The 15,920-nt window shown below is 34.5% G+C and overlaps 3 protein-coding genes across 3 annotated transcripts; 1 reads left to right on the top strand and 2 right to left on the bottom strand.

Moving 5' to 3' along the window:
* Window positions 1–1,079: 1,079 nt before the first annotated feature.
* On the bottom strand, window positions 1,080–9,672 carry LOC124827708 (U4/U6 small nuclear ribonucleoprotein Prp31 homolog). Its single transcript, XM_088116391.1, has 10 exons — window positions 9,542–9,672; window positions 9,340–9,463; window positions 9,052–9,205; window positions 8,866–8,931; window positions 8,613–8,750; window positions 7,193–8,085; window positions 7,009–7,079; window positions 2,811–2,913; window positions 2,579–2,654; window positions 1,080–1,390 (listed from the first exon to the last, which is right to left on the bottom strand). Exons 3-10 carry the CDS (start codon window positions 9,052–9,054, stop codon window positions 1,283–1,285), a joined length of 1,458 nt encoding a protein of 485 aa, XP_087972517.1. The 5' UTR covers window positions 9,055–9,205; window positions 9,340–9,463; window positions 9,542–9,672; the 3' UTR covers window positions 1,080–1,282.
* A 1,458-nt stretch (window positions 9,673–11,130) lies between these two features.
* On the top strand, window positions 11,131–12,776 carry LOC124827707 (Calcium-binding EF-hand family protein). The gene is made up of 5 exons (XM_047300822.2): window positions 11,131–11,299; window positions 11,643–11,855; window positions 11,951–12,150; window positions 12,245–12,419; window positions 12,535–12,776. The coding sequence occupies exons 2-5, from the start codon at window positions 11,660–11,662 to the stop codon at window positions 12,624–12,626; spliced, it is 663 nt and encodes a 220-aa protein (XP_047156778.1). The 5' UTR covers window positions 11,131–11,299; window positions 11,643–11,659; the 3' UTR covers window positions 12,627–12,776.
* Window positions 12,751–15,712, bottom strand: LOC124827706 (receptor like protein kinase S.2-like). Its single transcript, XM_047300821.2, has one exon. The coding sequence runs from the start codon at window positions 15,576–15,578 to the stop codon at window positions 12,954–12,956; it is 2,625 nt and encodes an 874-aa protein (XP_047156777.1). The 5' UTR covers window positions 15,579–15,712; the 3' UTR covers window positions 12,751–12,953.
* Between the last annotated feature and the right edge of the window lie 208 nt (window positions 15,713–15,920).

The following is a 15,920-nucleotide window of genomic DNA, read 5'->3' as shown; positions in this document are numbered from 1 at the left end:
TGCTTTCACATTGTCCGATCCAAAAGTCTTTATATATATATATATATATATATATATATATATATATATATATATATATATATATATATCCAAATTATGTGATATGTAAATATTTTTTATATTTTTGACTTCTAGATTGTAAAATATAAAATTATTTGATTTTTGAATAATTTAAAAATAGTTTTTAATTTTCAGATTATACAATTAAAAAACGCGAAATGGAAATGTTTATATCCATGGACAAAATATTATGGATGTAGGAAGAATTTGCCTTCTTAAATTTAAGCATTCAGGCAATGAAGATACTAAGTTTTAAAATTGCAGCCAGTTCTTCCTACACCCCGTACTTTTGTCCTACATCCTACAAATATGAAAATTACCATTATTATCTTCATAAATTGTACAATCCAAAAATAAAAATTGAATTCCAAAATGTATAATCTAGTAAGCTTTCAAATTAAATAAACCAAAAATAAAAATTACTTCCAAATTGGACAATCTGAAAACCAAAACTGAATTCCAAGTTCTATAATCCAACTTGCATAATCCGAAGATTATTTGACTTCCAAATTACACAATATGAAACTTATCGGTCTTCTAATTACACAATCTAAAATAAGTTTTAAATAATCTCTAGTTTACCCACTTTTTTTGTATATTATACATGGTTTTATCTACCTAATTTTTTTTAGGTGACCAGAAGATAATGTATGTGAAAGTTATCAGTAATGAGATAACTCTGGAGTGGTGTTAATAGAAAGAATTGTTTAAGTACATTTCCTTTAATGTTTTAGATATTTCCTCTAATTTGGAATACAATTATGTTTTAGATAAAACTTTATTATGTAACTTATAAGTAATATTGTAATACATAGATTATTTCTATGTTATGTTTGTCTAATATCAAATTTATAATATAAAATGATTTTACTAATCTGAGGTGTTAATTACTATTATCCTCTAAATTGCACAATTTATAAATCATTGTTGGCTTTTAAATCACACAATACAAAAGTCTTCTTTTGTTTTTATTTAGGTTGTGTAATTTAGATCTCTATTTTTAAGAAAAAAAATCTTAATTTGTGACTATGAAAAGGAACCTGGTATAAGGCATAGCAGAAGTCATATACAAGCGAACGTATCAACAACATAATCACAACACGGCTACTCTTCAAAAATCTATCATAAACCTACGAAGTAATATCCACCGGCATCAACAGTTTCTAGGCATGTTAACCAAGGATTGTCTGGACTGAATGAGAATTTGAATACATGCACGGTTTCATGTCCTCTTAATCTTCGAAAATGTTCCTGTTTCAGAGAAGTAGGTGCTTTGAGTTCCGCTACCAAGTTGATGTGCATGAGCCTGTGGATTTGTCAGCTCAATCCCCTGAAAAATAATATAAGTAACCAATATTAATGCAAAACTTAAAAGAAAGAAAAAGTAACTGGTTATTGTGCTAAAAGTTCTATCAAAATCAAGTATTCCATTGTCAATATAAATATCAGTTAAATTATTGATATGAACTAACTCATAAGAAAGAACACGTGCATATGCGCTATCCGCCGATATAAATCCTGCGAGATACGTTGTGGCCAAAAATGTAGTACCAAGGTCCAAAATCTCAAGTTATGGCACAAGAGATGTGAATTGTTGACGTTGAAAATTATTTTGAATGATCTTAAAGTGAAACGTAAGGAACCTATGATTCTTTTCTGAAAATAAATCAGCTATTAATATTGCTCATAATCCAATTCAACAAAACAGGATAACATAAACATAGATAGACCAACACTTCAATGAAAAATTACATGCCTTACATCTACTTTCTATATCCCATAAGGACTTCACCTTGTAGATTTGTTTGCAAAGGACTTTCCATAGAACAGTTTCCTGATCTTACATGCTTACATGCAAGGAGAGAATAATAAATATTCATTCCCAGTGAGTGTTGAGTTACAAGGGGATACTATCAATTATTGCAACTATTACCAATAAAATATTTTAGGTATACAAAGAGTTATTACTTATTATTGCAATTATTTCTAGGGTAGTAGAGTTTTAAATAATGTATCCTCTTGCACTAGTTTACAATCAAGAAATTGAATCAGATTTCCTCCTCAATCGTTCAAGTATGTTCAACTTATTATATTAATAGTGAATCTTACTATTCCCAATACATTTTGGTTTGCAATTTGGAAAATTGGCTTTCCAATTCACAATTAGTATCCTAATTCAACTACCTTGGTCAGTCCCAAAAACACTAGTGTTAGTGAGATAGCAAGATGATCACTATTCCAAGCACTATGGATAGATACAAGCTATTTAAAATGCTAAACAATGTTTTCATTCACAGCTTCCCACAACCCATTGAGGAGAAATTCACTAATTTTGGAGTGATAGCAGGATGACTGCTACTCCAAAGACTATAGGTACAGCCTAAATAATTTAAATGCTAAACAATGTTTCCAGTTACAACTTGTCATAACAATTCTGTGCAAAATTCACTACTTTTGCACTAGTTAGGTACTAGAGAGCAGGAGAAAACATACAAAAACAACAAAAAGATGACCAAACCTGCACTGGTGTGAATGCAAGACTTGATGTCAAACCAGATGTAGCACCACTGCTACCATAATTCTTTTCCTTGAATCTGACAAATGAAAAGTAGTCCACCAGAATTGTCATCGTGGTCAGTTAGATAAATAAGGTATTAGAGATATGGATGGTAATTTATCATCTAGCAACAAAATCAGAATATCAAGTAACTAGAACATAATATAGAACTCAAGCAATGAGAAGCACTTACCTTTTTGCAACTTTTGCAGCAAGTTTGCTTTGAGCAACAGACACACGCAATTTGCCACTGCCAGCCTGACCAAGCATTCCATAGCCCTCACCCAGACCATCTCCTATAATTCACATGCATAAATATAAGAATATAAGGACAGATTAAAAATTTTCCATTTTAAGTTTCCAAAGGATGTCATACATAGTAATTAATGCCATTTTAGTACTTAAGGGTCTTATTGTGTTATAAGAGCAATTTGGCTAAGCATGCAATACTTTACCTTTCTATTACCATTGTACTTTGACCTGGATTGCAAACATGGAACATTAGAGACATAGTATTCTGCATAGGGCTTAAGTACTATTTTTGTTTAATTATTCTTTCTGTCCTTATTTTTATTGAAAAGTGTCAAGTCCTCCAATTTTTTTCATCTTTGGTCCTGACTTTTTTAAAAAAGTGATTCAATTTGGATTCTTCCGTAAAAAGTGATTCAATTTGGTCTTTTTCATAGGTATTGTCCAAATGGTGTTAAAGTTAATGTCATGTGTTAATTTTTACTTTTTTTTCTTTTTTTCCACATGTCACTTCAAAGTTGTGCCAAGTGACACAGTCAATGTGACGTGACAATAACAGTGTGATGTGATAGTGCCTCGTGGGCAGTCTCAATTTGATCCCTACATTTGTTTTTTAAATTGGGACAAATTTATTTTTTGTATAAATTTGTTACTGATATTATTATTAAAATTAACATTTTTATTAAATACTTTTAAGTTAACTTTAAAATCTATACCAAATTGAAACTAACAAATAATTTTTGAAAGGGAAAACAAGTATAAAAACAATAAAATTAAATATTTAATTTAAGACAAGTCACACGGGTGAATTGATATATATATATTCAACTTATTCATTTTAATTATACTATTCAACTTATTCATTTTAATTTATTCACGTCTTTTTTGGTTGCACAATTTGTGTTCCATTTCATATTAGATTTAATAATCACATTCAAACTCTAACTAAGATTTTAAATAAATTTATATAGATTTTAAAGTTAGTTTAAAAATATTTTCAGAAATATTTAATAAAAATGTCAATTTTAGTAAAAGTAACGGTATAAGATTTATACAAAAAAATAAATTTCGTCCCAATTTAAAGAGAGACAATATTAATCCGTTTTTACAAAATTTGGACTAAATTGAATCTCAAAAGCAAATATATATATATATATATATATATATAGAGAGAGAGAGAGAGACCAACTGTGAAGTGACATGTGGAAGAAAAATTTTAAAAAATAAGAAAAAATAAGGACCAAATTAACTAAATATATATAGACCAACTGTACAGTATTAACGAAAATGACAAAAATAAATAATTTTTTAAAACGTCAGGATCAAATTAAGACAAAAAAACCTAAAAGATCAACTTGAAACTTATTGACAAAAATAAGGACCAAAAGAATAATTAAACCTACTATTTTTACCTATACCTGGTATATTTAAACTTTGGATAATATATATACTATATATGCACTTCTAGTAATTGTAAAAAGCTGTTTTCTTCTCCCCTATTCTGAATTGTAGACTGCTGGCATCTATAATAGGCAATCTGCTTTGCTTTATTTTCTGTTAGAGCATACATTGCTCCCTTTTTATATACACATAACATATATATATATATATATATATATATATATATATATATATATATATATATATATATATATAATATACAGTTGAGTGCCAAAGTGAGCAACTCAGACTTTTCTTCTCAATATCTTAAGCTGGTACCGGAGCACGTTAATTCAATCTGCTGCCTCTATCAATGGCGACCGTCATCCATCACCACCTGCTGCCACTGGACATCACTATCCCACCCCACTGCCTGTCACCACCATCTGTTGTTGCCAGCAACCATCAAATTTTTTTTCTTGCTAATGTTTATAACAAATTCAGGATTAGATGTTATCTTTTTATGTCATTGACAGGCACGGGCACTTCACTCTTCTCCTTTAGTCCTTGAAGGAGATTTTCATTCATGTTTTGGTCCCCAAACATATCATCTGTTGGTCCAGTTGTCTTTCTCTGGAACACCTAACCTTACTACTGAAAAACTGAATGGAAAGAACTACGTTTCATGATCCATATGAATAGAGCTTTGTTTTCTTGGTCAAGGATACCATGACCACATAGAGGAGGAAATTGAAATACAATCTGAAGATAATGCTCAATGGCTGAACACATAAGGTGTGGTTAAGCACTTCCTTTAAAGCCCCAAGAATATAAAAGGAACCTCTCTAGTGATATTCTGAAGTTACGGAACTGACAAGGCTAAGACCCAAGATAAGAAGAGAAGAGTACTCAAAAGTGTTTTTGGAGGAAAGAGGATACTCCTATTCATACAAGTTTGGATGTGACCAACACAGTCACATGATCCACTCACACAAGAATGCAGGAGTAATACTATGAAGAAAAGGAAGTAATATTCACATAGATATAGAAGTCAATGGGAGAAAGGGGTGAGCCATAATTTGACGGAGAGAAATATAGAAGACTTGTGGGAAAACTCATTTATCATGCAATCACAAGATCTAATATTTCTTTTTTTTTTGCAGTCGATGTAATTAGTCACAAGCTCCCTATTATTAGAATGTTGTGATTCCTATTATTCTAAGGTATATTAAGACAACTCCAGCTCAAGGTCTATTGTATGGGGATGAAGGGACAAATATCTAGGTATGTAACGTTGATTAGGCAGGATATCCACCAGACAAGAGATCTACTACTAGGTATTGTTATCCATTGGTGGTAATATTATCTCTTGGAAGAGTAAGAAAGAGAATGCATTATATATCCATTGGTAGTAATATTATTAGTTGGAAGTGTAAGAAAGAGAATGTTGCATGGTCTAGTGCAGATGCAGAGTACCGAGCAATGGACATAGTCACTTGTGAATTGATATGGATTAAACAACTTCAAGAGTTAAGATTTTCTAATATTAAACAAATGAAGTTATATTGTGACGACTAGGAAGCCCTTCACTTTTCCTCTAACCCAGGGTTCCATGGAAGAACCAAACATATAGAGATTAAGTGTCACTTTATTCAAGAGACGTTCTTGGCCAAGGAAATTTCTACTGAATTTTTCAACTTAAATGATCAATTTGCAGATGGCCTCAAAGTCTTTAAAAGGGTATCAATTTAAATTCCATATAATTTATATGCTCCAACTTAAGGGGAGTTCTAGAATTAAACTTTAGATAATATATTGTATGCACTTCTTGTAATTGAAAAAAGCTGTCTTCTTCTCCCCTATTCTGAATTGTAGCCTACTGCCATCCATAGGCGAAGCCTGCTCTGCTTTCTTTTATGTTAGTATACTCATTGCTCCATTTTTGATATATACATACATACACATACGCACATACATATATATATAATATGCAGATGAGTGATAAAGTAAGCAACTCAGACTTTTCTTCTCAATATCTCAAGGTACCGAACCCATAAAATTATATTTCAAGCTATTTTCCTAATTTTCACCTCATTTTCAGTTTTACTATTTGCATGCCCAACCTGGAGTTGAGATGTCTTCATACTCTGCCTTTTAAGAACATTTTGAATTAAAAAATATCAGAATTCATCAAATTGAGTTGTGAATTTCACGCATAGTTGCTGCATCAATTATTAGTATAATTGGATTAATAATTGTTAGGAATTAGACCAGAATTGCCATAACAAACGGATAGAAAAAGCTAGCTATTTGGGATCTCTGATGTGTAATACAGAAGAACACACTGGACCAAAGAAATAGAGAAATTCCTGTCACCCACCATTTTCCAAACTCAATTCTTGCTCACTTTTCACTTCAATCCTGTTGTTCACTAATAGCCTAACAGAATGTCACATTCCTTTTTGCCCACTACCACCAACTACATTGGCGGGTGGATATATTTTCAATTCCCTCCCTTGTTTTTCCAAATAATCCTTCACTTTCCTTATGTGATCGGTATTGCATCACTATCACAACTTAATTATTAAAAGTCTAATTACTTCCCGTTCTCCTTTTTATTCCATTTAAATAATCCCTAACTCCCTATATTTTTCAATATAATAAATATAAATTCAAGCATCAAATTAAAAAAAAAATCAAAAAGGAAAATATTGCTATGCAAATGTAATCAGATCAGGACAAGAGCAAACTGGTAAAATCACCTAATGAACTCTCTTCTGGGACTCCAAATTGCATCCTATTGGCTAACTTCCTCATGTCTGTTATTGCATACCTGTAATTAGAATCAACAGGTCATAAATTAAAAAAAAAAAGGCACAAGGCAGCATACCTTCAACACAGCTACCTAAAACTCCAGTACAAACAAAAATTTAAGCCTATGCTAACCTTTCCTTCATCTTCCTAAGCCGCCGACCACCTCTCTTCTTTTTAGGCTCAGAATCAGGAACTGGTAGTGGTTTTGGTTGCTTTGCAGGAGGGGGCTCCTGCCACTTCTCAATTTTTTTGTGAATCTCATCCTTGAAAGCCCTTCCAGTATTTCCAGATGGATCACCCCGTATGGAATCTACACGTGCTACAAGTGTAGACTTTGCCGCCAAGAGTCGACATGCTCGCATCCTTAGAGATGGAGGAGTAGTCTGAAATATCTCTGTTTGCTCAAGGTATCCTACACGAAATTGTGATGTTGCTGTGGAGAACCCAGCAAGATTCTTTTTCTTGGCACCAAGAAGCTGAACATTACAAGCAGGCATCTTTGCTAGAGATGCCAGACCACCAGCTGTGCCCATCAGTTTAGCTGCAACAGCACTTCCAACAATAGCAGAGAGATTGGGTGCAATGTAGCCCATTCTACTCTCAACGAAATCTAGAACTTTCTTCTTTGCTGAATCAAGATCAAGTGCTCGATCACAGGCCTCGACAGTCTTACTAAGGACTTCTTCCGGAAGAGGCTTGCCAGTTGTAGTTGAAGCAGTAACAGACACAACCATTATGATGGCTGAGGGTAAAAGCCCTTCTAAATCAACAAGAGTCAAATCCATTTCATTTCCTATCTTCTTAACAACACGTGCATAATCGATCGGGTGATGCACCAACGACTCAAGCTCAGGAAATTTCAATCGATATTTGTCACGAATAAAATTGTGGATTATAACAATTTCATTCTCAATGTCAACTGACAGAGCATTGCAATCCACAATCAATTGATATTCAGGATCATCTTCTAGATCCAGTCCCTGAGTGGAGACATCTGACCCCATTTTAAGGGCCTCTTCCACTTTCTGCAATAAAAAATAACATTATACCTTATTCATGCCCCAATGTCAATATGTATGTCTCAATAAATAAAACACCCTAGATATCAGCAAAAGAAATGAAACTAAAAAGACAGAACAACACCATTCACAATATAAAAAAGAAAGAAACCTAAATTCCCCGCTTAGACAAACTGATTTTAGATTCTACAAAAGTCAATAAAGCACCCAACAGCAATAGCAATAACAATGACTATTCACAGACAAGCCTGGTTTTAAATTGTGAAAGTAGTAGTAGCGATATTGAAGGTCCCACCAACAGCAACTGGTAGCAAGGTTTTAAGTAACAGTATGTGACCATCATTTTGGCTGCAACGTCACGTTTTATAGGGTGTCTGCAACTGTAAAAAGATCACAATGGTGGTGGCTGCACCAACAGCATCTGTCCCCAATTTGGCATAATATCAAGGAACACGATGAAACAATGTCCACAATTTAAATGCTTGACTGTGGTCAATTTATAATCACTTCAAAAGAAATGAGGAGCAACTTACCTGTATAATATCAATGTACCTCTGTGTTTTCTGCAACTTGGAAACACTGTCCAAGTCATCATAGTTGAGGTTTTCTAGGTCAGCCAGATCACCATCAACATCCTCTTCCATGTCAGCAGCATCAACATCGTTATTCTCCTGAAACAAAAAGGAATCAACCACCTTATTTGTAGCAAAACTTTTCCTAAATTCTTTCAAACTTAGTTTAGATAAAAGTAAATAAAAAGATAAAGAAGAAGAAGAAGAAGCTTACTAGAATTTCGGCCTCATTATCAGAGAGTTCATCGAGGTCGGCAAGAAAAGAATCAGCAAGGGTAGCCTGGAATCAAACACACAATTATAAGACCCCAAACGTTCATACTTAAAATTAAAATTTGAAACTGAAAATGTTCCATTAAAACACAGAAAAACAAAAAGGGTAGAAATAACGAAAACAAACCATGTCTATGGAGGAGGTGGGTAGAATCGTTGTTGTTGTGAATTGGTATTCTTGTTAATGACCTTCCAGAACTCAGAAAATAGGATTAGAGAATCAAGGATGAAAGCACGCGTGAACGCAATGGGCCTGGCTTATTTGGATGAAAGACCTAACCCTGTTTTTTTTATAAATACTCATCAATAGAAATATCAGTGAATCATAGCAGAATTACTCAACAGAAACCTAAAATATTAAGGAGTCATAGAGTGCATAATAATAAGGAGTCAAAGTTCAGGAATTAAACATTACCATCAACAGAAATCTATAAAGTGAATCATAGCAGACAAGCAAGAACTAGACTCAGTATAGATACTAACAGCCCCATTTCCTTGTACTGAACTTGGGTAATTCACAACCCCTCCTAGCTCCTTCTCTGTCATTTATTCATGAATTACACTACGTTATGTTGCTTTTGTTTCTCGCTTCAATGGGAAAGGAAGAGGATACTTACGGAAACTGGGAGTGGAGGTGTTAAGATTTTCCCCTACTTAATGCATACCAAATGTTGGAAGTTTCACATCGACTAGAGATAAGGTCAATTTATAATATATAAGTGGGTGCAAATTTTCACTTTCGTTAACATAATATTTTTCATTTTCTTTCAAATTTTGCGGGATTCACCAAACACCCAGTGATCATCGAAGAGAAGTTCAGCTCCTGCGACCTAAATGGTTTGGTTTACAATGGCAAGGGTTATTATCTCCTGGTGGTTTAGAGTTTCAAGTTTAAATATAGATTTTCAAGTTTGGTTATTTAAAGACAAGGAAGTGTGAAAGAAATTTTTAGCAGATTATATTATGGAATCATGATACTTCAAAGCTCATCAGAATCTATAAATGTTTTAAATTTATACTATGAAGAATTTATTTTTTCTGTCAAATTTTGTGTTAACCAATGTAAAAATTAAGAGAAAGAGAGAAAGTGATAATGAAGAGGAATAACTTGTTGATGAAAGTGAAAGTGAGAAAATTGAAATTAGAGTTTTGAAAAATAAAAAGTAAAATTGTTAAAAATAAAAAGTAAAAAGGGAGAAGATGGGATCCGGAGGGAGCATCACTCTAAAACTGATAGATTCCAAAGCACAGCTCTGCTGAAATTTTATATTAATTAAAACTGAACAAAACTGAGATATTTATACGTAATTTAGATGACCATCCAACGAATGACGTGATATTGTGTTCCAACTGCTGTTTCTGATTTGTCCAATACTGCCACGGTTTTCATATGCCCTTGATGTATATTTTATAAGTCGGAATGTTAAACAAATTGACTCATATTTCACCCTTTTGGTGAAACTTCTCGACAAAGAACATTACATTATCTACGAGGAATGTCAACATAGAAATGTGCAAAGTATTGGACACAGTTTCAGCAATATTATTCACCAGAAAATTGTCAAATATGATATCTTCGGTACAAGGAGAAACCAGGAACAACTGTGGCTACCTGGTCATGTTCTATTTCTCTATAACTAATGGCAGCGCCTAGAAAAACGTTAGGCAAAACCAACTTAAAGGTTATCATTAAATATATTTTTAAGATTTTAAATTAGACGTAAAATTAGAATTTTTTTTTAATTTGATATATTGATATTCAAATTTTAAAAATAATAGATATAATATTTTTAATATAAATATATTAAAAAAAATTATATGTTAAATAAGTTTTAAGATTAACATTTGAACTAGACATGATTTTTAAAGTTTAAAGATCCAAAGTTTGAAGATAAATTCCATTTTCAAGACTAATAAAATGTATCACTACATGATTTTTAAAGTTTAAAGATAGAAAGTTTCAAATAAATTCCAATTTCAAGACTAAAAACATTTTTATTATTTAACTGTAGAGACCGAATGTTTGTACTTCTAACCGAAGTTAGTTTGTTTTTTTTTTCTTATTATAAAAAAATTGTTATGAAAAATTGTTAACGAATAAGCATAATATGCAGTTTTTAAAGTCAATGGAACATATTCCTTAAGTACCCCTTTGGAACTTGGATACTTGGAGAGGGCCTAGCACTCAAGAAAAGATGGCTACTCTCCCCACTTGGAATCCACTAAACTTCTCTTTTTCTTTCCGTATAATTTTTGAGATGCTTCTCTATTCTTCAAAATTTTTGCATATTTAGAAATTGCTTCTTTCTGATCCTTTGGTTCTCCCAAAACTACCTTATTTACCTGTCATAAGCCAAGCACCAGAAAATTGGCAGGTATGTTTCTTTTTCTTGTCGTATTCTTTTCTCTTCTTTAATCCATTTCATATTTTGTTAGGCATTGGACAACATTTGGAATTTCTAATTTACTAGAACATCACTTGACAAAATAATTTGAAAAATTGCAAGAATTGAGAATTTCTTGTGTCCCTTGCACATGCATATTGATAACAGTCTTAAGAAAAACTAAAAATACTTCGTTTACTTCTGATATTTATCAACTGAAAGATATCAAAGACACTATTGTTAGATTCACAAAAATTAACACATGATTAATTTCTTTTTTGTTTCCGTATACCTGATTTCAAGGATTGTTACTCTTACCTTTTGCTTTCTTCAGAAGTCTTTGCCAATAAAATGGGAGTGATAATGTCATGTATTGGCAAGTCAAGCAAGAATATGTGCTTGGATGACAAGATTGAAAGAAAAATAGTTGAAATGAGAAGATATAAATTTGGACAGAGCAAGTTGAAATCAGTTGATAGTATAGTTATGATGTTCCCAATGTTTAAGGAGAGGCTGAAAACTCTAAGAGGAATGTTTGAACAGTATGGTAAGTTTCAATAACAGCCCCAATATTCTGTTTTGAATGAGCTACAATTCAATTTTGGTAGAAAAGTAAGTGTTTTATATTTGTATCATTCACAGATGAGGATTCTAATGGATCTATAGAACCCAATGAGCTAAAGAAGTTCTTAGAACATCTAGAACTTCATCTTAAAGAGAAGGAGATTGAGAATCTTTTTGAGTATTGTGATCTTGATGGAAGCAAGGGCATACAGTTCAATGAGTTTATAGTTCTTCTATGCCTCATCCATCTACTAGCAGAACCTTCATCCTCTGTTAATGTACTCATTGGAAACTTAATTTTATGCTTTATTGATCTTGAAATTGCTGCTTAAACTATGCAATGACTTCATCATGATTACATTTTTCTTTCAGTCATCTAAAGCAGGGTTAGAACAGGTTGGAGAAATTTTCAATACCATAGTGGAGGCCTTTGTGTTTTTTGATCAAAATGGTGATGGAAAGCTCAACAAAAAGGACATGATCAGGACACTGAATGAGACCAACCCTCGTGAAAGATCCCCTGCGCGCATCTCTAAACACCGATTTCGTATTATTTACTTCACTTCAATTCTATAGCATGATCTGTTTTTGATCTTTCCTTTCTCCTCTCTTATTTTATGTTACCTTTCTGATTTCCCTCTCTGATTTTGTCTTCCTTGCAGAAGAAATGGACTGGGACAAGAATGGTCAGGTCACGTTCAGGGAGTTCCTATTTGGTTTCATTAATTGGGTTGGGATTGAAGCAGATGAATAGAGAGAAGAGTTTGAAGTTACATTGTGCTAAATGTGTGAGCTTGACTTGTCTCCATGTTCTTAACACTGTGTTGGAGAATATTATACACTTTGCTTGTGGAATTGAAAACTAGAAAATTGAAGTATGAATAGAAACACATGATTTTTGCCATGCTTCTGCATAAAAATACACTGATACATGAAGCTTCTTTTATATAATATACAACCTAGTATAGATATTAAGTAGACAAAATGGATAAAACATGGAGACAAAAACAAGATAGAGATTTTTCTATGTTACAAAAATTTCAGTTCCCATTAGGTAACTTCAATGTCCTTCTGCAATTTCTTACTGTATTCCTAGAGCTTGGATTCTCTTAACCATTGACAAAGAACGGTAATTTCTTTGTCTCCATTCTTCCCTGCTCTCTTTGCTACTCTGGACAAGTAATTTGTCATTGCCATCAAGGATGCTTACTATCTGTCTCATGCTTGGTCTTAGCTGCGGGTTGCAACTTGTGCAAGCAATTCCTAACCTTACTAATCTCATCAATTCTTGGTCATTGTATTCTCCACTGAGTCTAATGTCAGCTAATTCTTTCAATGGTCTTTTTCTCATCTCAAATTCATGAACCTTCTTCACCAAAAGTACCTCTGGTTGCCTAAAATCTACTGCCATCTGTCCACTCACAACTTCAAGCACCACCACACCAAAACTATAAACATCAGCTTCAGTGGTTGCTTCGCCTGATTCCACGTATTCTGGTGACATGTAGCCGAAAATCCCACGAACCGATTTTCTAGTGTCAGAAACTACATGATGACCATGCTCATTCCTTGACAAAAATTCTGCCAGAGCGAAAGAGCTGAGTCTTGGATTCATATCTGGCTCAAGAATGACAGCGGAAGAAGTAATGTTTCTGTGGATCACTTGTTCATCCCATTCCTCATGTAGATAGAGTACTGCGGAGGCCAGTGCTTTCACTACGTTGTACCTGTGATGCCATTGGAGGAAAGAAGCTCCACTTCGAGTTCCATTGTTATGATGCATAAGCAGTTGGCTGAGGATTCTACTTGCCGAGTAATCATAAATAACAAGCATCTCTCCTTGCTCAGTGCACCATCCACGAAGTTGAACCAAATTCCTGTGGCGAAGCCGTCCCAGGTTCCGGAGTTCGTTGGAGAATCTATCACGCAGTGCAGGACAAGTCTTCATCCCAAGGCGTTTCACCAAAACATGGCATTTGTCATCAAGGATGCCATGGTAAGCAGTTCCAAAGTCTAGCTCAGCCACCCTTCTTGAATCAGAGAAGTTATCTGTAGCAGAAACAATCTCCTTGTATGATATTTCTCTTGGAGTTTCTACCACAGGAAATGGTCGCTGGTGGTGATTGCTCTTAGAAGAGATGATTTCACTGTTTTTGTACTCAGCGGTTACATACACAGTTTCACCTGCTGCCGTGACATAGTTTGAGGTATTGTTGTTGGTTATGCTTGCATTATCTGTGGTGGAGCTAGTGCCACTTGTGCTGCTTGGACTGTGACTAGTATCAGATGGGGAAGACAAAGAGATGTATAAAGGGTGGGAGAGAAAAGAAGGGAGTGGTGGTAGTTTAAAAGAAAAGTCAGAAAGAGCTTCCACTACCCATTTCATGCTTGGCCTCAATTGTGGGTCATGGAGTGTGCAGAGGAGGCCTGTGTGAATGAAATGCTGCATCTCTGACAGCATGAAGGATCCATCCGGTAGCCTTGTATCAGCTGCTTCCAGAAGCTTCCCTTCATCAGAAAGCCTTCTAATCCAGTCAAGCAGAATCATTTGTTCATCTGGCTGTGTGAGATCAATTGCTCTCCTTCCAGATGCCACCTCTAACACAACAATCCCAAAACTGAAGACATCAGATTTGGAGGTAGCATTGCTTTGTTTCTGCAAGCTTTCAGGAGGAAGATACCCAATTGTGCCCCCTACTCTTGACGTCTCTCCCAATCTGAAATGGTCACTTCTGATTGATATTGTTTTCCTGTTCTTATTCTTATACTCATACTCAAGCTCATGCTCTAGCCACCTTGCCATGCCAAAGTCACCCAACCGAGCATTGTAATGGGAATCAAGCATAACGTTGCTGGTTTTAACATCCCTATGAATGATTTGAGTCTCTAGTTGCTCATGGAGATAGTACAATGCAGCTGCCAAACCTTTCACAATCTTCACTCTCTGTCCCCATTGAAGAGGCTTGGCCTTCAAATTCTCATGTCTGCGAAACAGAACACGGTCAAGGCTTCGGTTTGGCATGTAGTCATAAACAAGATGCAACTGATCTTCATAGACACACCAACCCCTCAGCCTCACAAGATTCTTGTGGCGAAGATCAGCGACGGCTGTTAACTCCGCTGCAAAACTTTTCTCAAACTGCTTCCCTTTCCCTGCCAAACAGCACTTCACAGCAACCACGGTTCCATCACTCGGCAAAACGGCCTTGTACACTTTGCCAAACCCTCCACTCCCCAAAACTTGGTCTTCACTGAAACCATTAGACCCTATGAACAGCTCTGCATAGCTGAAAATTCTGGGGTTGTCCCTGCCAACGTTAACAGAAACTTGCACACCATCCATGTCATGAAACAACACACCAGAGTCGTGCTTCTCTTTGTGCTCTCCCTTTTGGCAAATTCTCCACCACCCTGAGTCATACAACTTGCCCAAAAAATCTCCAAGAGAAGCAAGAACTTGTCCCCCACATGCCCTGTGAGGCTGTTTGGCCTCAACAACTTGTTTCTCTGGTGTTTGGAAGGGTTCTTGTTGAACACCCTTTTCAAGTGGCACCACCATTTCACCAGAATTTGGTGGTAAAACGATGCAGAGGCGATTCAGCTTCATGGCTGAGGTTTTGGTGAATGGTTTGTGAGAGAAAAATGGTATTTGAACTTGGTATTGAAGTAGATATTGAGGAGATTCTCTGGTATCTGATAATGACATTTAATTGTTGTTGGGTTGTCGCTATGTTTTTCAACGCGTTTAGTTTGAATAAGTTGAATTTTATCCTGCTCTTGGCCAATTTCGAACCTACCTCCAGACCATGTCAATGTTTCCTAGAGACAATTATTTATATTTTACAAAATTAATCTCGAAAACTGCTGCACATTTTATAATCGGCCAAAAAATAATATAATTATTTTTTCTATTAAAAAGTTATAATTGTAAAATACTTTTGAGTCTTAATATACATCTATCCATTTATTTTGTAACAACTCAATAAGTGGTTTAGGGTTTCATATTTTGGCATTAATGTGAAACAATAGTCAGATGTTCTTCGTGACA

This window comes from Vigna umbellata, chromosome 5, assembly GCF_029865625.1.
Source record: "Vigna umbellata cultivar VRB3 chromosome 5, Vumbellata_1.0, whole genome shotgun sequence".
Taxonomy (NCBI): domain Eukaryota; kingdom Viridiplantae; phylum Streptophyta; class Magnoliopsida; order Fabales; family Fabaceae; genus Vigna; species Vigna umbellata.
This window is presented reverse-complemented; position numbering and strand designations above follow the sequence as displayed.

What these genes read in the sequence shown, in the direction of transcription:
- LOC124827708 (XM_088116391.1), bottom strand. An exon ending in CTTAGGAAGATGAAGGAAAG is followed by an intron (nt 7,080 to 7,192) that starts GTTAGCATAGGC and finishes TTCTAATTACAG; the next exon opens with GTATGCAATAACAGACATGA. An exon ending in CCCAGAAGAGAGTTCATTAG is followed by an intron (nt 2,914 to 7,008) that starts GTGATTTTACCA and finishes TGTGAATTATAG; the next exon opens with GAGATGGTCTGGGTGAGGGC.
- LOC124827707 (XM_047300822.2), top strand. Translation starts at nt 11,660, where the DNA reads ATGGGAGTGATAATGTCATGTATTGGCAAGTCAAGCAAGAATATGTGC. An exon ending in AGGAATGTTTGAACAGTATG is followed by an intron (nt 11,856 to 11,950) that starts GTAAGTTTCAAT and finishes TATCATTCACAG; the next exon opens with ATGAGGATTCTAATGGATCT. An exon ending in CATCTCTAAACACCGATTTC is followed by an intron (nt 12,420 to 12,534) that starts GTATTATTTACT and finishes TCTTCCTTGCAG; the next exon opens with AAGAAATGGACTGGGACAAG.
- LOC124827706 (XM_047300821.2), bottom strand. Translation starts at nt 15,578, where the DNA reads ATGTCATTATCAGATACCAGAGAATCTCCTCAATATCTACTTCAATAC.